The 22,145-nt window shown below is 43.4% G+C and overlaps 1 protein-coding gene across 6 annotated transcripts in view; it reads left to right on the forward strand.

The window, feature by feature from the left end:
• Nucleotides 1–22,145, forward strand: part of smoc1 (SPARC related modular calcium binding 1) — a 239,103-nt gene that overhangs the window by 163,678 nt on the left and 53,280 nt on the right. For all 6 annotated transcript variants that reach the window (XM_073040224.1, XM_073040225.1, XM_073040229.1 and 3 more), the window contains one exon: nucleotides 6,851–6,956. In XM_073040224.1, coding sequence (XP_072896325.1) covers nucleotides 6,851–6,956 — 106 coding nt within the window. The remainder of the gene's footprint in view (nucleotides 1–6,850; nucleotides 6,957–22,145) is intronic.

Below are 22,145 nucleotides of genomic sequence, written 5' to 3' on the forward strand. Positions count from 1 at the left end.
TGAACATTCTACTGTTTAATGCACGGGAGATGGAACACCATCAATCCGAGCAGTGATTCTGTTAGATTGAGTATGACTTTCTAATGGGCTGCAGCCTGTCAGCAGACGGTTCTCCTGCCCATTGATCTTATGGACATGGCATTGATTAATTTTGTTCTTGTTTTGTCAGTTTCTGGAAAACAATACAATAGTCCCTACCTTGCATCAATGTATCGAGCTAAACCCGAAACATACAGGGAAGAAACATTCAGATGTCTGGCAATGAAAACATTAAGCACTATCAATAAATATTATTGAGCACCTATAAAAATTAGTAATGATATTTAGATGATGATATCCATTAAAGTTGAGGGATGAGGAGAGAAAGCGGGAAAGGAGTGTTATAGAGTCATAGAATGCTACAGCCCAGAAATAGACCGTTCAGCCCATCTAGTCCATGCTATTAATCTACCCAGTCCCAGTGATCTGCACCCAGTCTATAGCCTTCCATACCCTTCCCATCCATGTAGCTATCCAAATTTCTCTTACATATTGAAATCAAACCAGAATCCACCACCTCTATTGGCAGCTCGTTCCACAATCCCACCAGCCTCTGAGTGAAGAAGTTCCCCCGTCATGTCCCCCTTAAACCATGATATCTAGTTCTAGTCTCACCCAATCTCACTGGAAGAAACCTTCTTACATTTACCCTATCTATACCGCTCATAATTTCCTCTCAGTCTTCTATGTTCTAGGGAATAAAGTTCTAAGCTATTCAGCCTTTCCCTATAACTCAGGTCCTCAAGACCTGGCAACATTGTTTTAAATTTTCTTTGCACTCTTTCAACCTTATTGATATCTTTCCTGTACATGGGCAGCCAAAACTGCACACACTACACCAAATTAGGTCCCACCAATGCTTTGTTACAACATCAATATACATCCCAACTCCTGAACTCAACGCCTTGATCTACGAAGGCCAGCATGCCAAAAGCTTTCTTTACGATGCTATTTACCTATGTCCTATATTTACAGATCCCTCTTTTCTACTACACTGCTCAGTGCCGTACCACTCACCACTTAAGTCCTACCCCGGTTGGTTCTCCCAAGGTGCAATACCTCACACTTATCCGCACTAAATTCCATCCGGCATTTTTCAAACCATCTTTCCAGCAGGCCCAGATCCCGCTGAAAACTTTGGTAATCTTCCTCACTAAACTACATCCCCAATCTTAGTGTCATCCGCACACTTGCTGATCCAGTTTCTTATCATCCTGATCACTGATGTAGATGACGAGCAACAGCAGACCCAGCACCAATCCTCGTGGCACTTAATCACGGGCCTTCAGTCAGAGGGGCAACTATCTACTACCACTCTCTGGCTGCTCCTGTGAAGCCAGTGTCGAATCCAATTTACTACCTCACCCTGATTCCAACCCACTGAATCTTTTTCATCAGCCTCCCATGCAGGACCTTGTCAAAGGCCTTGCTGAAGTCCATGTAGACAGCATCCACTAAGAGTGAGCCAGTTCAGCACGTAGCAACCCATTTGCGAAATGAGGTCTGACCTTCCAGTTAGTGTGAACTGGCTGGTAGGCTAAGAGCGGTATGGAACATAACCTTGTACTCACTGGAATTTAGTGAAATGCGTCGGGATCCCATTGAAACCTACTGAATGTTGAAAGGACTAGATAAGGTGGATGTGGAGGATGTTTCCTCTGCTGGGGGTATCCAGAAGAAGAGGGCACAGCCTCAAAACTGAGGGGTGACCTTTTAGAACAGAAGTAATGAGAATTTTTTTTTAGCCAAAGAACGTGGAATGCTCTGCCACAGACTGCAGCGGAGGCCGTCCGGGGGTATATTCAAAGCGGAAGTTGGTAGATTCCTGATTGGTCGGGGTTTCAAGGGATATGGTGGGTGGGCAGGGGGATGGGGTTGAGTGGGATTTGGGATCAGCCATGATGAAGTGGCAGAGTGAACTTGATGGGCTGAATGGCCTAATTCTGCTCCTAGGCCTTACAGTCTTATTCCACTGTGCTTGCTGCTGCCGTCCAGGTGAGGGGTTGCCGGAGGCGGTGTCATGTGGCGTCCGTGCTCGGTTGGGGGCTGGCCTCTTGTGACGGTGCTGCCCTCTGGTGCTTGATCTTGGCCCCAGAGGCATGCTGTCTCATTTGGCTGTATTCTTGCATGGTTCAATGATGAATAAACTTGATTAGATTTGATTTGTTCAATTAGGGTGAATTGCTTCATAGAAGGTGATGGGATATATATTCCTCTTGGCTTCCATTTTGTATTCATCTTTCCCATGGAACAGAGGAAACTACTCGGCCTATTGAATCTATGCTACTTCAAAGAGCAATTCCAGCAGTCTGCACCTATTTCCTTGTAACCTATTCTGTCTTGTCTTCCCATTAATTTGCCTCTGAATCTTTAATCTTCCACCTCCTCTCTGGGCAGTTCACAGTAACGAATTAGCCTAGTAGATGTGTCTTTTGGGAGGCGAGGGGAAATTGAAGCACACAATGTAGTCATGGACAGAGCCGGGGGTCCAGATTGAAATGCTAGAGCTGCGAGACATCAGCTCCATTTGGTGCATCACTCTACCACACGGAGCTTCATACCACTTTATAAGAAAATTGTCCTTTCTAGGATCCAACCAAACAAAGAGGATGTGGAACTTTAGAGAAGGTGCTGAGATTATGATGATTCCAATGTTGTAACCAGAGAGTCAGAATTTTTAAAAAACTTTTAAATTGGCGGAGGAGCTCTATGATCTCTGCAGTATTAGTTATTGTGCTTTATAGACTTTGAAGATTAAGGACACATTAGCAATATTGCATTGCAATATATTACGTGTAAGATTTGTGGGGTGTGTTTTTCTATGGCTGCTTCTGATCTGTGTCTGTTAACTCCATTCATGTTGTTAAACTGCTTGTTCTGCATTACTATTTAAAAATCGTTTTCCTGAGTCATTTTTCCTCTAAACAAAAGGATAAATTGAATAAGAACTCAAAATGGCTTTTTGCCAGATGTCCTGTTGCCAACGGAATGATGTCATTGATGGGCTATTATGCCTTCAAGCCCATGATGTCATTGCCTTTTATTTATTCAGTGTGCTGACCTGTTGCACGTATGCCAATTGGAAGAAGGGTTCAATTTACCCCTGTTTTTTTGTTTATTGTTCTGCTGGCAAATTGAGCATTTCATGGCCAGCCCTGTTTGGTCTGGAGCTAGAGCTGGTGGCCTGAAGTCTATGAGGTGTTGCTGCTCCTGCTCTGGCATTGCCCAGGAGTTTGAGAATTGCAACCCAGTTATCAAGAAGATATGCCTATCACTTCCCCCTGAGTCCCCACCACCTTCCCTTGCTCCTATAGTCCACTATCCTCTCCAATCAGATTCTTTTTTGTCCAGCCCTTGACTTTTTCCACCCACTTGGCTTCACCTATCACCTTCCAGCCAGTCTTTTTCCCCTCCCCACCCCAACTTTTTTACCCTGGCATCTTCCCCCACCCCCTCCCCTTTCTTCTCAGCCCTGAAGAAGGGCCTGGACCTGAAACATCAACCGTTTACTCTTCTCCATTGATGCTGCCTGACCTGCTAGGTTCCTCCATCGTTTTGTGTGTGTTGCTGAAGAAGATGAGGTGCTGGGTTTACAAGTCAGATTGATGGGTGGACTTGGAGGGGAACCTGTAGATGGCACTATCTCTCTGCCTGTGCTGCCCTTGTCTCTCCGGATGGAAGTGGTCACAGGCTGGCTTGGTAGCATTGACGAACCCTTCATTCATAACCACTCTGCATCTTGAAGATGATACAATTTGTAGCCACGGCATGCTAGTGTTGGAGGGAATTAACTTTGAATGGTGGTGGATGCAATGCCAATTTAGTGAACAGTTTTGTTTTGGATGGCTTTGATTTTTTTTTAATGGTGCTGGATCTGTGCTCAGCCAGCTGACTGGAAAGTATTCTGTCACACTTCAGACTTGTCGATGGTAGGCGAGGCTTTGGGGTCATGGCGAGGGATACCCAGCCTCTACAGCTGCTCTTCTAGCCATAGTATTCACGTGAGTGGTCCAGGCACACCTCTGGGTCTTGAGAAATGGTGCTGGCAACATGGTAATGTTAAGCGAGACAGTAGGACTCTGGTCATTGTTCACCTCTTCGGTGGCTCGAATGTTGTTCAATTATTGGGCAATGTGGGTGTGACCTTCATCAGTTGGGAGTGAAATAATCCCAACTTTGACACAGCCAAGAGGTTTCCTGAGGGTTTCTTATAGGGACTCCCGGGGATGAGATGATTGATCTTATTTTGTAGCTGTAAGGGACACAGCGGGCAGTAGATGGTGCTGACTCATTGCCCTGGTGATCCAGGTTCGATCCTGACTCTGGTGCTCTCTGTGTGAAGTTTGTACGTTCTTCCTGTGTGGATTTCCTCTTGAGTGTTTCGGCTTTCTCCCACATCCCAGTAGGTTAACTGGTCACAGTAAGTTAGTTCTACTGCTGATGGGTAGTGGGAGAATGGAGGTGAGTTGGTAGGCGTATTGGTGAGAATAGATTGCAAGAAATATAAGAGAGGGAATGGGACTGATGTGATTGTTTTGAGCTAGTATGGGTTTGATGGGCTGATTGGCCTCACAGCCTGTGAAATATAAAAATTCTTTGAAGCTAAATTCTCACCGCCTGTAGCTGTGTTGACTGATAGAAATGGGTGCTGTTAATTCTGTGTAGTTTTGTGGTGTGAATCCCCCTGGCCCCAGTGACCTCTGTAGTTGGTTTGTGAGAACAGCACAAAATTCCTTATCTATTGAATTCTGAGAGTGATGGTGATTCAGGATGTTGCCACTCAGTTTTTGACACTCTGTTCAGTTTCACCACTGACTCCCACCAACCCTCCCACTGTCTGACAAACTGTTGTCTGACTTCCAGTGCAGGCTGACCCGAAATTTCTACCAAATAACCGTCGGGATGCCTGCAGCCACTGTCTTTGGCCCCCATCACAAGTTCCTAATGTCTTCATCCCTCTCTCTAGGATCAGGAGCCAAGCTAGGCTGTTCTCAGCCTCACTGTCTCATTCATCCCCGAGATGAGCAGTAGGTTAAGCCATCCCTCACACTATCCATTTTTGCCTCCCAGGGCTAATCCTCTGCCTCAGCTTATCTATTGCTGAAACTCATTACCCAACACCCCAGCCTTCCCCACCCTACCTTCTGTAAGTTCACTGTTACTTGTATCCTACTTTGCACCGTCCTGTCCACCCATCACCCCTGTGCTTGCAGCAGAGATTACAAATAAAGCAAGGTTTTAAAATTCAACTCCAATATTCAATACCTGCCAATGCCTTCCCTTCTCGAACTCTGTCATTCCCTCCGGGCTTGTAACCCTCTAAGACAGTGGTTCCCAACTTTCTTTATGCCTTGGACCCAATACCATTAAGCAAGGGGTGCATGGACTCCAGGTTGGAAACCCCTGCTCTAAGATATCCTCACTCTCCTAATTCCTTGTTTGTTCTGAATTTAATCATTCCCTAAATCGTAGCTGCCAGGACAAGCTGTGGATCCCTCCCCGAACATCTCCGTCTCTGTCCCTCCTCCTTAAGGCACATTCAGAGATGATCTTTTCTTGACCAACCTTTTAGACCTTTTCTCCTATTTTCTCCCGTGAGACCTGGGTTTGTTTGATAAAATTGCTTCACTGCATTAGAGGTTCTAAATGACCAGAGAAGAAATACATTGGTGCAAGTGTAACAACGCAGAGGGAAAGGAAAAGATAGTTTAAAAAAATAATTATTGGTCAGGTTTCTGTTAAGTGAGAATTTCTTGAATGCTTAAGTTGATGACTGCAAACAGACATCAGAAAAGTGTGCATGAAAAATATGTAACTGCCCTTTTGTGGAGATGTCAACTGTTCATCCAAGGGGTAGATTCCAGAAAGAGTATTTATTATACAAGTCATTTGCGTTTCTGAAGCAACACACACACACAATGCTGAAGGAACTCAGCAGGTCAACAGTATCTATGGAAATGCGTAAGTAGTCGACATCTTGGGCCAAGACTCTTCTTCAGGATTGGAAAGGAATGGGAAAGATACCAGAATAAAAAAGGTGGTGGTGGGGGGAATGGAGGATAGCTAGAAGGTGATGGGTGAAACCAGATGCATAGGAAAGATAAAGGGCTGGAGAAAAAGGAATCTGATAGGAGAGTGGACCATAGGAGAAAGGGAAGGAGGAGAGGATCCAGGGGGAGGTGATAGGCAAGTGAGAAGAGGTAAGAGGCCAGAGTTGGGAATAGAAGAAGAGGATGGGGAAAGGATTTTTTTTATTAGAAAGAGAAATTGATATTCATGCCATCAGGTTGGAGACTACCCATATGTAATACAAGGTGTTGCTTCTCCACCCTGAGGGTGGCCTCATCGTAGCAGAAAAGGAGGCCATAGAGTAACATATCAGAATGGCGTCTTCCCCCTTCCTTTCCAGTTCTTATGAAGGGTTTCAGCCCGAAATATCGACTGTTTATTCATTTCCATTGATGCTGCCTGACCTGCTGAGTTCTTCCAGGGTTTTGTGTGTGTTGCTTTGGATTTCCAGCATCTGCAGAATTCTCTCGCTCTTATGTTTCTGTTCGGGTTCTGTTTCGTAGCTGTCTGGCAATTTGTACTTCCCAGTTGTGTGATTTAATTGGGAATAAGCTGACTCTTGAGTGGAATGAGTTTGACCTTTCACCCCTTTCCCCTAGGCCATAAACCCACAGAAAACACTTCTGCTTGGAAAGGAAATGATTATAAATAAATCACAGCTCTGCCGGGCAGGCCAAAGGTGAAAAATGTTACTTTTCAGCCACACTTACTGTTATTACTTTTGACCTCTCGCCTTCTGCAGGTTGCCCGGGAGCAAAGAAGTTGGAGTTCATAACCAGTGTTTTGGACGCCCTGACCACAGACATGGTGCAAGCCATCAACTCGCCTGCACCTGCCACAGGAGGAAGGTATGTGCCCAATTACTGAGCGTGGGGCGAGATGGAGAGTGCTGACCCTGGTCACCTCCTGTGTAACAGGCTTCTGGGCAGACTTTCACGTCCCACACAGTGAAATCAAAGGATGACATATCTTTTACATCCCTTTTTCAGAATCCCTGAGCACTTCTTGTCTAATTCATTCTTTACACTTTTCAAATGTAGTTTACAAATTGTGCAGAGTAAACAATTGGATAATCTGACCTCAGCTTTAGAGATGTTGCTTGAGGGATCATTTTTGGGCAGCATATCAGTGATCTATCCCTCGCTTTTCACAAACGAGCAAGTCTGCAGATGCTGGTAATCCAAGTAACACACACAAAATTATGGAGGAACTCAGCAGGCCAGACAACATCTGTGGCAAAGGGTAAAACAGTTGACGTTTTAGACCGAGACCCTTCACCAGTCATGATGAAGGGTCTCGGCCCAAAAAATTGATGGTTTATTTTTTTCCATAGATGCTACCTGGCTGCTGAGTTCTAGCATTTTGTGTCTGTTGCTATCCCTTGCCTTTTCTTACCATTGTGATGTAGGAGAAGGCCATCCAGCCCATCCCATCCTGGGCTGATGGTCAAGAGTAGTGGGTAGGAAGGAGTATGGGCTTCCTCAGCACCAACAATGTCCCCTTTTGAATCCTTTGCCTCTCACATGCAGCAGCCAGTTAATCTTCCAACATGTCTTAGGGATGTGGGAAGAATCCAGAATGGCTTCAGAAACTCAAGTGGTCACTGGAAGAATGTGTAAATTCCACACTGGCAATACTTGAGGTCAGGATCAAACCCAGATCCATGGAGCTGCAAACTCGATGCCACCATCTTCTAGGAATTGTTCCATGTCCGTGCAAGGTCTCATTGAAAAGACATCATTACGATTTAGCCAATTACCTGTTGTGGCAGGGAACCACGATATAATTCTCAAGTACACATTGTCCACATCATAATTTGAAACAGAAGAATGCCAAACTAAATCTTGGCTTCCGAAAATTAATCCAAATTGGTTACTTTCCAGCTACTTTTGTTTTGATTTCAGTTTGCCTTGACTTCTGAAGTCTATAAGCTGCCCCACCCCCTCCAGTTGGCAGATTATATGACCATGTGGATATTAGCAGATAGGGCAAACACTTTTCCACAGAATTGTAAAACCTTGTGACTCATAACATATACACAGTTCACCCTCCCAGTAGCTGGGCAGTGACAAGGAAGGGAGAAATATCCAGTTAAAGATCCAAATCAAATCAAGAAGGGAAATTACTCTTAACCACCTCCCCCCTCCCCCCCCCCAGCTTGTTGATCTAAATGTCCAGGTTATCACGTGGGCCTGAACGATTCTAAACAATTTCTACATATTCACAGGTATGATCCCTACCCCATCTTGAAGTATGTCAAACTCTTGCTGGACACAACTTAGGGAATCTGTCTCCACTACGGCCCATTCCTGAGGAATGTTATCCTGTGAGGGAGAGATGAGTTCCCCATAACTGCCTCAAAAAAACTGAATCCAGGTCATTCCCAACCTTCGAATAGAATCAGATGTCAGTCTTCAAAACATCAGCTAGATCACTATTAATGTCTGTTGTTTCTTAAGAGATAGAATGCTGCTAATTTAGTGCATTTTAGAGTCATAAAGTAGTACAGCACAAAACCCACCTGATCCTTGCTAACCAAACAACACGCACAAATTGCTGGTGGAACACAGCAGGCCAGGCAGCATCTATAAGGAGAAGCACTGTCGACGTTTCGGGCTGAGAGGACTAACGTTAGTCCTGATGAAGGGTCTCTTTTTGTAAAAAAAAAAAAATTCCTCCTCAAGTCCCTATTAAATTTTCCCTAAACGCTTCACATTCTTGACTCTGCAAGGCTGGAAAACGACTGGGGGCATTCACTTTATCGAGGCTCCTCGTGATTTTGTATGCTTCAATAAGATCACCATTTTGTTAACTAAAACATGCCTTCTCTAGGAATTAGTTTAAGGGCCCAATAGCAAACCCTCAGTTATCCTGCCATTAGCACGCCAAAAAGAGTCTGCGGCATCACACTGCAAAATTTTCAGCCACTTATACATTCTTCGCTAATTAGGCAGTGTAACAAGCCGAAATCTTGTGGTCTGCTGCCTGAAGCTTGGTGTTTGTTGATTCTGCCTGCGTTTAATTGTGGGCCAAGAGGCAGCCGCGTGAGAAATTGTTGCTTTGAAGCCAGCATCTCACTTTCTCAGACTGTAGAATTTGTGTGAGTTTTGTAGCCTGCAATGAACATAATAATTATTTACAGCTTTCAGGAATATTGACCTTGCGCATTACTATTCAGAGGAGGAGGCCAGTGTTACTTTTAATGGTGGATGGTGCAATTAACTGAGATCAGTGAGCCAGTTGCTTCCCATCACCTATCAGAAAGTGGGCAAAAGTAGCCTTGTACAGTTGGCCTTCAAATATCCATCCACTTTGGTCAACTTTAGTTTCATTATCAGTTGAAAGTTCCAACTATGCAGATTGCTGGTGAATCTGGATATAGAATATAAACTGAGGATGGCCAGCAATATTCATTAGACCAGCCAGCATCTGTTTTCAGAAAGTAATAGCAATGTTTTCAATCTGTGACCCTCTTTGCGGTCTAAGCTGTTAACTGTTACATTCCTTTCTGCCTAGATGGTGAATAATTTTAGTGTTTCCTGATTTTATTTTGTGTTTCTGGTATCTGCAGGGCTGACACTTGGAGAATATTTATTGCAATAGGGGCCACCTTTTCCGTTGAAGGCTGGTGATGTATCAGAGAGTATTTGGGCAAGGTAGCTGTTAACTTTCAGTTAATGGAGCAATCTCACACAACTGAATTTCACATCCAAGACAAAAGAACATGGAAGTCTGGTATTAAAACTGTACACAATTTAGGTGAATGCAGGCTAGACCGATGTCTATTGTTGATATAAAGTTGCGTGGACAGAAATTTCAAATTACTGGAGCAAATGAAGAGTGAAGCAAGAGTCTTTCTTCTGGGAAGGGAGGATTATTTGTGGACAACAGCACGAATTTGCTTTAACAGTGACGTTTGATTATGGTAATGAGGTCAAAGGAGTATTATCAAGCAGAATTTAACTGTGAATCATAGGTGGATCATTAGTGCAGTAAATCAAAATTTTGGGCAAAGAGGCCGCTGTGCGCCATCTCGACTGGAATGTGTGGTGGCACTTGCGGGCTGTCCCCTGCACATCCTTGAGTGTATTTTCATTGTTCAATGAAATATACAATTCATTGTATATTTCGATAAACATCTGAAAAATAAATCTAAATATTAAGTATTTTGGTGAAATGAGAGTTAAAGGCACCGGGGATTGAAGGAGGGAATGCAAGGTCTTTTGGGGCTAGGTGATAGAAGGCAGTCAACTTGCTCATCTTGTTGCTCTCAGTGGGATCTTGTGTGTAGCTTGGCTGCAGTGATGCCTTCAATTAAATGCTTAAGCAATACAACCATCCCTGCAGATCTTTTAGGGATTGTGAATAGCTTTATGTAAGTGCAAGTATTCTTTTCCCTTGTAATTAATCATGCCAGTTTTAAGACCAGGATAAACATGGTTGGGGTTTTGAAGTGCAACTCTGAAAGAGCTTCACTAATGTTTAGCTAAGAGTGTTTTAACTTCTGTGACTTGAAGGAACACCTGCACTGTTTATTTGAAGATCTAAGTCAGGAGGGTAACTGCCAAAGTAGCCTTGGCAAGCCGATACATCCTTTTGACAGTAGACAGCACAGCCCAAGTTGCAGATATTTAATGCAGTGAAGAGGCAGACTGCTTTGGCTAGTTGGTGACAAACTTCTTGAATTTCAGATTTTTTAGGCAATTTTAGGCTTTCTTTTTATTTGTTGATTGGGTGTGGATGTTGGTGGCTAACACTGCCATTGTCAACCCTTGTGAATTATGGTTGCAGTTAAGGGGCAAATGTATTGGTGTGTCTGGAGTCCTGTACATACCAAACTGGATAAGGACATCAGTGAGTCACATGAGTTTTTAAAAGTTCAAAGTAAATTTATTATTGAAGTACATATATGCCACCATATAGAAACATAGAAAACCTACAGCACAATACAGGCCCTTTGGCCCACAAAGTTGTGCTGAACATGTCCCTATCTTAGAAATTACTAGGGTTACCCATAGCCTTCTATTTTCCTAAGCTCCATGTACCTATCCAAAAGTTTCTTAAAGACCCTATCGTATCCACCTCCATCACTATTGCTGGCAGCCCATTCCACTCACTCACCACTCTCTGCGTTTAAAAAAAAAAACTTAACCCTGACATCTCCTCTGAACCTGCTCCCCAGCACCTTAAACCTGTGTCCTCTTGTGGCAGCCAGTTCAGCCCTGGGGAAAAGCCTCTGACTATCCACATGATATACTATCCAGAGATTAATTTTCTTGAGACATTTACAGGAAAATAAATAAATACAATAGATTTTATGAAAAACTCTACATAATCAAAGACTAACAAACAACCCATGTGAAAAAGGAAACAAATTATGCAAATAATAAAAAGAAATTAAATAATACTGGAACATGAGTTGTAGAGTCCTTGAAAGGAAGTCTCTAGGTTGTGGGGTCAGTTCAGTGTTGAGGTGAGTGAAGTTATCCACACTGGTTCAGGAGCCTGATGGCTGCAGGATAATAACCTTTCCGGAATCTGGTGCTGTGGAGCCTACGGTTGCTTTACCTCCTGGTGACGGTAGGATCGAAAAGGGAGCATAGCCTGGATTAGGCATCCATTGGTCTCGAGAGACCACGGGTTTGCAGGGCTCAGGCCTGGGCGGGGTTGTATGGCAGGCCGGCAGTTGCCCGTGCTGCAGGCCTGGATAATACTGTCCTTTTTGCTTCTTTCTTGTGGCAGCGCTCCTTGTGAATGTGCTCAGTGATGAGGAGGGCTTTGCCAGTGATGGACTGGGCTGTAACCACCACTTTCTGCAGGCTTTTCCATTCCTGGGCACTCCACACCAGTCAGGATATTCTTCACAGTGCCAGAGGCGCTGGCAGCCTCCTCATTCAATCTGCTACCTGACTGTTGTGTTTTTTAATCAACAGTTTTATGCATACAGGTACTAATATCTTCAATGACTTGCAATTTAAATCCATGTCTCCGGTTTAATAATTCTGGAACTCTGCCTGCTTCTCTTCTAATTTAACTGTTGCGGTATAACTTAAAACGATGTTTGGAGGTTCAAAAGCTCCGGGAGGATTGAAGGATGAGGTGGTGAACAGAGCTTTATTGTTCTAAATGTTTTAGAAAGAGGCTTTGTGAAGAATCTTAACTTTTGCACAGGAAGAATGATCATTGAGAATGATGTGATTACATACTTAAAATGTAATAAAATATCTACAATAAATGTAGCAACAGTTAAAAAGGGTCGAAATTGCAACAAATACAAAAGAATGCATATCCAATGTTAGACGCTTACCTCTGATTTCTGAGTAAGGTATTATGTTAGTGCCATTCACTAGAGGGGTATTGTTTTTGGAAAGCTTTTGACTGGTTAAGGAATTGAGAGTTGGGCACAAAATAGGCCTTGTCCTTTCTAATAGACATGGCACTCCGGAACTGATTCAAGGTCTTCTGGAGCAGTCCATTGTCCCACTGTAACTGGTCCTGGTCTTGCTGTAACTGATTCAGGCTGAAACTCTATTGGTTGTTCTTGGAAGAGACACTGGTCACCTCTGACTGATGCCACTTTGTGTTTGACCCCACTTCTGTACTGACTACTGACTCATTGTATCTGAAGTTTGGAAGACGGTGAACATCTTAGCCATGGAAGTTCAATTTGAAGGCAGAGGAATTTAGTGAGGCAAAGGATGCTGGGAGATCGGTGCTGGATTATGACTGGTGAAATACACCTTTGAAGATTTAAGGGAAGCAGAATTCTCACTCCTGCAGTATTTTGAGAAGAATTGAATAATTTACCCAATGAATTACAAATGGAATTTAAACTGCGTACCTTACAGATATAAGATCTAAAAGGCGTCTGAACGGGGGGATAAAACAGGCTGGTAGAGAGGACCGAGGTTTGCAGTGCTTTGTGAATGAGAAGCCAGCCAGAAGATCTTTACCAGCATTCATGCCAATCCCTGTCAAAGGCTTTGGAGATGGCAAACACAAAAGGATATGTTTTACCTAAGAGCAGAGCTCAGGCAATTTGCAACATACAGTGATGTGCTGAAATCTGTGTAGCAGCTGTCGATTAGGCCCAAGTATAAGCGAAGGAGACTCTGGGTTAACAGCAGCTTGCGTAACTTCAGAAACGCTGTGCCTATGACCAAAATATTGAAGAGTTTTTGTATATGAAAAAAACTATTACTGTTTCTGTATTTATTTTGGAATTGCCATTCCTGGCTTGAATCAGCTCCCTCCACACTTGCCAGTCATGGGATAACATTGTTGAATTATTACAAAAACAAACGCATGATTCAGTAAAACAAACGGCTTCAGCACACATTCCTGGCCATTTTGGGCTTAATCCTAATGGAAATGAAATTGGTAACAGATTACAAATTATTTAAAGCGCTCTAAATTGTAATCAGAGGATGGCTTCAGACCTTGGAAAGCATGAACAGGGGGAGAAAAGAGCAAAAGGTTCCTCACTGACCCAAAGTAAAATTACTCCAGCTTGGGCTGAACCACTGCCCTGGTTTTCCCCTCAGTTGGTTTTAAGCTGATTTCATTGATGTAAGCTGTATGGCATCAAGTTCGCCTCTCAGTTAAGTTCAGTTAGTGAGAACTCTCTGTAAAAAATTTACGTTGATTCTAAGAGGGCTGGGTCTGTATTTGATAACTGGCTGAACCTGCCCTTCACCTACAATGACTCATTCTGGATAAGGAGGGCCAACTAAGCTGACCCTCTGAACTGCAAAAGCAAAGCTGGCCTCTATACAGTGGGAAGCCTGTGGACGCCCTCCCTTGGCCTGTCAAAGCTCACTGTCATCAGAGGAGCTTTTGGGACAACTATGAATCACTGCCAATAGTCAGGAATAGTTTAATGCTGTCCACGTACATTTAAATCATTACCATTCAAATTATTTAAAAATGTATTAAGATACGAGCAAGTTATGATAGATGTTTAATCAAAATAAATGAATCCACCTAGTTACACTTGGCTTTTCCCAAAAGCGTGTGTGACGATATTCAACTGAATGTTGTTGAAATACAGCTAAAGGTCAGCCTGTGAAGTGAATCTGGCCCCTCACCTCTGCAACAAACACTCTGCTGCAGAAATTCAATACAGCATATGCAGGTCAACGCCCTGCAACGTCGAAGATTCATTCCCACCCCCACAGATGCTGCTCGGCCTGCTGAGTAGCTCCAGCAGATAGTTTGTCGCTCCAGATGCCAGCATCCCCATCTCCTGTGTTTCCATCCCTCCCCTCAGTGCAGTGGTGTTGCATCTTTGGACTGGATACCAAGCGCAGTGGTAGATCAGGAGATGAGGTAAACTAGTGTCTGTCCTACAGCCCATCCTGGGCTCTTGTGTTTGACCTGGTAGGTGCAAAACCTGAGATATTGTAGGGCAAAGGTAAACAAGGGGGCCCTATGGATCCATTCCTGCGTGTTAATTGACACGCAGTTAATGTTAATTGACAGTAACATCTTTGCACGTGAAAACCTTCAACAAGTCATTTTTGAAATGGATTATTATACACAAGGATGGGACATTTAGCATGGCCAGTCCAAAATCCTTAAAAGCAAGAGAAGTCTAAAATACTTTGAGGAATTTAAGGGCATGTTTGGAAACTTTGAGGTGTTCTGAAGAGAGCCAGAATATGAAGAGGACAGAGTGATACTTCTATGGTGAAGCAGCTTGCTGGAGCCGCTTGCTGGAGCCCTAGCTGGGGTTGATGTCTTTGTGCTGCCTTTCAGTGGCCACTTTTTAACCCTGCAGAGTTTGTAGAGCAAATTCACCCCAGAGCACTGAGATTTAACTAGAGGATGCAGATGGCTTGTGTGCCCTTGAAAACAGAGGAATAATGGTTAAAATTATTTAAAATATTGAGAAGATAAGCAGGGAAAGCTGGGGGGGAACAAGCAGGCATTCCAGCATGATCTTAAAATCAGAGCTGGTCTGTTAAGGAGGCAATCGATCAAACATTGGTGCAATAAAAATTTGAACACTCTCTTATGAAGCTTTGTGGATGTTGTGGCATTCAGTGAGTTTTTGAGCTAGAGGCAGGTGGAATAGTTTTTGGGAAACGTATTGAGTTATTCAGCTGAGATGTTCATGGGTCAAGATGATGAACACTGGAGCCAACCAGTAGGTGGAATAGCCTTTCCCTATAGCAAATTCGCTTAATTTTGTTCATAAATCAGTGAAGTTTTAAATAAATATTTTCATGTTCAGTGCCCTCTGGTGGAATATTACATTTAAAAACTGCTCTACAGAGTAGGCTGAAAACAGTATTGTCCCTTCAGTGTCTCGAGATGCCTGACTTGCATAGTTAAGTAACATTTTGCATATGTCCTCCTGCCAGTGTAAAGTCATCACTAGCCTAAAGGATGGAAGCTGCTTTGTTAGCAAACAATATAAAATGTGTCATTCCTGGAAGGTCCTCAGTCCAGAATATTTCTGTGGCTGCTGATGGAAAATGGTAGATAAATACAAGAGTTATGGAGTGTGACTTGTCTGAACTGTGATGCATTGAATTTTAAAATTTCCTTCTCAAGAATGATATTTATGAGTTTCCACAAAGCAACAAAAGCAATGACTTAAGTGTTTCCTGATTCAGTCCACTGCACTATGAAATGACGGTGGGGTAGAATTTCTTCTGTTGCTGTGGAATGCAGTTACTGGGCTCTCTACACTCTCACTGGGAAGTCCAATTCACGTTGACTGCATCAGGGCTACAACCTGCAGTTAGAAATGGGGCAGAAGACAGTAGGTTTCCCAGGACACCCTTTGGTGCCTCAAAAAGGCGGCATCCATCATTAAGACCCCCTCCATCACCCAGAACATGCCTTGTTCTCATTGCTACTATCAGGTAGGAGGTACAGAAGCCTGAAGGCACACACTCAGTGATTCAGGAACAGCTTCTTCCCCTCTGCCATCTGATTTCTGAATGGACACTGAACCCATGAACACTACCTCACTACTTTATTATTTCTATTTTTGTGTTACTTATTTAACTATTCAATGCACATATGTACTTATTGTAATTCAGTTTTTTTCTGTATTATTATGTAGTACATTGTACTGCTACAGCAAAGTTGACCAATTTCACGACATATGGCGGTGATATTAAACCTGATCTGATACTGAGTTGGCAGAGGGGCAGTGATGTGCGCCGATAACTGGAGCATGGAGAAGCCCGTTGGATCTTTGGGTGGAGTGTGGCTAAGCCTTGTGTTGATGGTGGAGAAATTACTGGGGAATATCCCAAAGGGTAGAATTTATGTCCATAAGCACAAGAAATTTTGCAGACACTGGAAATCAAGAGCAACACACACAAAATGCTGGTGGAATTCAGCAGGTCAGGCAGCAGCTATGGAGAGGGACAAAAAGTCAAAGTTTTGGGCTGAGATCCGTGATCAGGACTGGAAAGGAACATGGAAGAAGCCAGAATGAGAAGGTGGAGGAGGGGAAGGAGTACAAGCTGGAGGTGAGAGGTGAAGCCAGTTTAGGGAGAAGGTAGATGGGTGACGTGGAACTGACCTCCACAGTAGCGTAGTGGTTAGTGTGATGCTATTACAGCTCAGTGTGCAGGAGTTCCGAGTTTAATCCCAGTGTCTTCTGTAAGGACTTTGTTTGTCCTCCCCATAGAATGAGTGGATTTCCTCCCGGGTGAACTGGTTTTCTCCCACAGTCCAAACACGTGCCAATTGGTAGATTAATTGGTCATTGTAAATTGTCCTGTAATTAGGAGAGGATTAAATCAGGAGTTGCTGGCAGTGCGGCTCAAAGAGACAGAAAGGCCTATTCTGCTCTGTATCTCTAAATAAAAATTAAACAAAAAAACTAGTGCTGCACTTTGCCAATGTTTACCTCTTCGCTCACCACCATTCACGGCCTCAAACACTCCTTCCAGATGAGGCAGCACTTCCCCTGAAGTTTGTTGGGGGTCATCTGCTGTTCCTGGTGCGGCCTCTACTACATTTAATGGAGATTGGGGGACTGCTTTCTCAAGCACCTTCACTCCATCTGCAAAGGAAGGATTTCCCAGTAGCTAAATATTTTAATTCCTATCCTCATTCCTGTTCTGACATGTCGGTCCATGGTCTCCTCTTTTGCCATGATGAGGCCACTCTCAGGGTGGAGGAGCAACACCTCATTCTGCTGGGTAACCCCCAAACTAATGGCATGAACATCAACTTCTTCCGGTCAACAACAACACACAAAATGCTGGTGGAACACAGCAGGCCAGGCAGCATCTATAGGGAGAAGCGTTGTCAACGTTTTGGGCCGAGACCCTTCGTCAGGACTTCTTCCGGTAACCTTTTTCCCCTCCCCCCCCCCCCCCCCGTCATCTTCTGGCTGCCCTCTTAGCCACCAATCACCACCTCTGGTGCCCAACCCCCTTCCCTTTCTCCCATGGTCCTCTCTCCTCTCCTAGCAGAATCGTTCTTCAAGCCTTTGCCTTTTCCTTCTATCACCACCATGCTTTTCACTTCATTCTCTCTCCCCCGCCCACCTGCATTCCCCCTCACCTGGCTTCACCTATCACCTTCCAGCTTGTACTCCATCCCTTTGCCCCCCCACCACCTTATTCTGACCTCTTCCCACTTCCTTTCCAGTCCTGATGAAGGGTCTCAGCACAAAATGTCAATTCTTTGTTCCTCTCCATAGATACTGCCTGACCCAACTTGGGTTCCACCGGCATGTGTATATTACCTAGGATTTACGTACAATTGGAAAGGCAGGGATTTATCAGGGATAGTAAGCATGGCTTTGTACATGGGGAAAAATTCCTCACTAATTTGATTGCTTTATCTAAGCAGATTGATGATGGCAGTGATGTACTATCAAAGTACGTCTATGTTACCATATACTATATTGAGATTCATTTCCTTGCAGGCATTTTCAGGAAAAAAAAGTAACACATTGGAATTTTATGAAAAACTATGCATAGACAGACCAGGTCTTAGAAAAAGCCAGTCTTCAAAAGAAGACAATCTGTGCAAATAAAAATAATACTGAGAATACGAGTTGTAATGTCCTTGAATGTTGGTTACAGAATCAGTGCAGTGTAGTGGTGAATGAAGTTAGCCACACAGGTTCAGGAGCCTGATAATTCTAAGAAATAACTGTTCCTTGTCCTGGTGGGGTAGGAGTAGGGGCTTCTGCACCTCCTGTCTGATAGGCCATAGGTATTGCCTAAATAGACACTTAACAGTAAGGCATTTAACACTGGTAGGCCAGCCACCTAGTAGACTAGTCTAGAAGATTAAGGCACATGGGATACAAGGCAAGCTGGGCTAATTGAATCAAAATCTGGATTGGTGGTGATGGAAGAATGCTTTTCTGATTCACAGTCTGTTTCTCATGACGTGCCCCAGGGATCAGAGCTGGGATCCCGTTGCTTATGATATATGTTCAGTATGTTAACAAATTGGTTGTGAAAGTAGGTCGATGACACAAAAGTTAGTGATATTTTGAATGGTGATATTTGGATAGTTAATGTTGTAATTTTCAAAACGGAACGTAGAACAGTACAGCTCAGGAACAGGCCCTTCGGCCCATAATGTTGTGCTGAACCAGTTATATTTGTAATCAAATGGCCAACTGAACTGATCTCTTCTGCTTACCCAACGTCCATATCCCCATTCCCCTCACATTTATGTGGCTATCTAAACATCTCTTAAAAGTCCCTAATGTATCTTCCTCTACCACTGCCCTGGACAACACATTCAAGGCATCCACCACTCTGTTTTTTTTAAAAGAAGACTTTCCTCGCACAGCTCCTTTGAACTTGCTCCATCTCGTTTATTAGACATTTCAACCCTGGGAAAAAGATGCTGGTTTATCTATGCCTCTGATAATCTTATAAACCTCGATCAGATCTCCCCATAGCCTCCACTACTCCAGAGAAAGCAACCCAAGTGTGTCCAACCTCTTGTTGTAGCACGTGCCCCCTAGTCCAGGCAGTATCCTGGTGAACCTCTTCTGCACCCTCTCCAAAGCCTTGACCTCTTTCCTAACGGGGATGACCAGATCTGTATGCAATATTCCAGATGCGATCTCACTAGAGTTTTCTAACTTCCTGACTTTGAACTCAATGGCTCAACTAATAAAGGCAAGCATTCTATATGCCTTCTGAACCACCCTATCAACCTGTGTAGCCATGTTCAGGGAGCGATGAAGCTGGACTCCAAAATCTCTCTGCTCATCAACACTGTTAAGGGTCTTGCCCTTAATAGTGTGCTGTCTCTTTACGTTTGACTTGCCGAAGTGCAACACCTCATACTTGGCCAGGTTAAACTCCATCTGCCATTTCTCTGCCCATATCTGCAACTGATTTATATCCTGTTGTATTCTTTGTCAGTCTTCTACACAGTCCATTACACCACCATTCTTTGGATCATCTGCAAGCTTACTAACTTGCCCATCTACATTTTCATCTGGGTCATTTATATACACCTCAAACAGCAGAGGTCCCAGTACAGATCCCTGCGGAACACCGCTAATCCCAGACCTCCAGCTAGAATAAGTCCCATCGACCACTACCCTCTGCTAGACCCTTGCCTGTTGAATTGTGTGCAGTCCTGCTTGCTACACTACAGGAAGGATGGAGTTGTAGGAAGAGGGTGGAGAGGAGATTCACTAGAATGTTTCCTGAAATAGAGTCTTTTAGGCATGGGATAGCTTGGACGGGCTCTGTTTTGTCTGGGGCAAAGGAGACGAGGGGTGACCTGAAGGAAGTATATAAGATTATGAAAGTCATAAATAAGTCAGATAGTCATTTTATTTTTCCATGTAGGGGTATTGAAAATAAGAGACAATGGTTTAAGGTGAGAGGAAGGAGTTTTAAAAGAGAATAGGTTTTTGCACAGATGAACGTGATATCTGGAATTCACTGCCAGAGAAAGTAGTGGAGTCAGATTCAATCACTGTGTTTAGGAGATCTTTAGAGAGACATTTAAATAAGTAAGGCATAGAAGGATTCTGTCCAAATGTAGTAAAATGGAATTGGTATGAAACAGCAGAAAGGTCAGCATTGGTGTGATGGGTCAAATCGCCTGTTTTGCACCCAAAGCTAGTTGGTCTATAATCTGGCTCACCTCAGTCCAAAAATATCACTCAGAACACATTTTAAATGAATCCTTGGCCTGCCATTTCCTGGCACCTAACATTAGTCCCTGGTGAAGAAATGCTCGGTTGAGGCCCAGAAACTCCAGACCTTGTTCCAGTTTTCCATCTGGCAGGAGAACTGAGGTGTCTGGATGCCTAATTTTGCCAGATGAAGGAAGTATCTTCCAGCAGTGCCCAGTCGCCATTTTAGTACCCCCTGCTCACTTGAAAGTTATGCTTGCTTCTGAAACACGCACCTTAATAATGTGGCCCGGTTTTCAACATGCTGTGGGTATGGTTCTCTCTGAGGCATGGAGCAGAAAGTCAAGGCCACCAGCATGGGGGTTCACATAGCTAAAAGTTGTCATTTCAGAAAGCAAAACCTGACCATTGCTTTAATTCTCAGATTTTGATTTGTCCAACCATGTCATTATCAAATTCCGCCCCTCCCCCATTCCACCAAAATCAAATGCAATCCAAGAACCTCATGCAGTCGGAGTAGAAATTGACTCATTTATTCACAGCAAACTTAGTAGCAATAAAAATAATGAGAGATATCTTGCTGTTGACTCCCTAATACAAGTTTTACACGGACTTGATATCTGTCCCTGTGAATGGAGTTTGATATTGTACAGATCTGTCTTTGTAGTTTAGGGAAGGGGGAGATGTAGAGCAGAACTGGCATGATTTCCCATGGGAGCGCAGATAATTATCGGGTAAGGCACTGCGGGATATTCCGATAACACTACAGAGACTGGTGCCTGATGTAGGAGATCACAAGGAGAAAAGAAAAATATTTAAACATGGGCCCAATTTTAAAAAAAAAATTAAAGGAATGTTTACATGGAACATGCCAGAGACTTAACAGAATGCAAGGCGCTGGAATCATTTTCCAGTTTGAGCAATTACTTTGAAAGGCAAAATAGGTTTTGGAAGATAACTCAATTGTTTATTAACAATGCAGCGATCCATTGCAGTGTAAACGGAGCAGTATATGTAAAACACTTCCGTAAAAGGAAGTCTCTGTACCAGACAGCAGAACAAAACGAGAGACAGAAATCCAACTCTTAAACAATGATGCCACTCTGTAAGAATTGGGCTCTGGCTGCTGAATGAGTAGACGTTCAGAAGAGCAAGGGCTTTCTGAGGTCTCTGTGCCGCTAAACAAGACTGGAACTGATAAATAACATCCTGCCTGTTCTGAGGAGCTCCACTTTCAGGGAGTATTGGGGAACTATTGAGCTTGATTATCCAACCACCTAATTAATAAGGGGCATATATCACATCCCCTTTTTCTTTTGCAATGGTTATTTCTTGCTGAAAATGCCAGTAGGTCCATATAAATGAATACTTTCAGACCAATCTCCCTCATGGATCTTTCTGCTGTGCTCTGAAGATGCCCTTGGTCCGGACACATATGAACCTTCTCCAGCTATTGGGGAGTAAACTAATCCCCTCACTATCCACATGACTAATGAGATAAATACCTTGCCTCACTACCAACTAAGCAAGGGCTCTTCCTGAAATAACCTGGTGCTATCTCAGACCTGGGTCCACCATTTAGAACTAAAGTATAAACGGAAAACAGCCAGGAGAATTGACCCTTAGAAAGTTGATTAATATTTATCATAATTCATTTACCCATGTATTTCCATGCAAAGTGTTAATCTGTCTTGATTTTGCTCATTAAAGTGTATTTTATGTTTTTATTTCATTTTTTATTTGTTACTTTAAATCTATAATTCAATACTGGGATTTGCTCTTGAGATCTCTACGGAGTAGCTGCTCTTGGAAACAGAAGTGTCCTCTTGAGGTTGTGGCTAAGATAGATTTGTGAGACACCTTTGCCCTCTGACTAGTGTTTGCTATGCTTGGAAGGCAAATGTAGGAAACATACTCTGTTCCCTAATAGAAACTTCAG

Source organism: Hemitrygon akajei, chromosome 3 (assembly GCF_048418815.1).
Source record: "Hemitrygon akajei chromosome 3, sHemAka1.3, whole genome shotgun sequence".
NCBI classification, from domain to species: Eukaryota; Metazoa; Chordata; class Chondrichthyes; order Myliobatiformes; family Dasyatidae; genus Hemitrygon; species Hemitrygon akajei.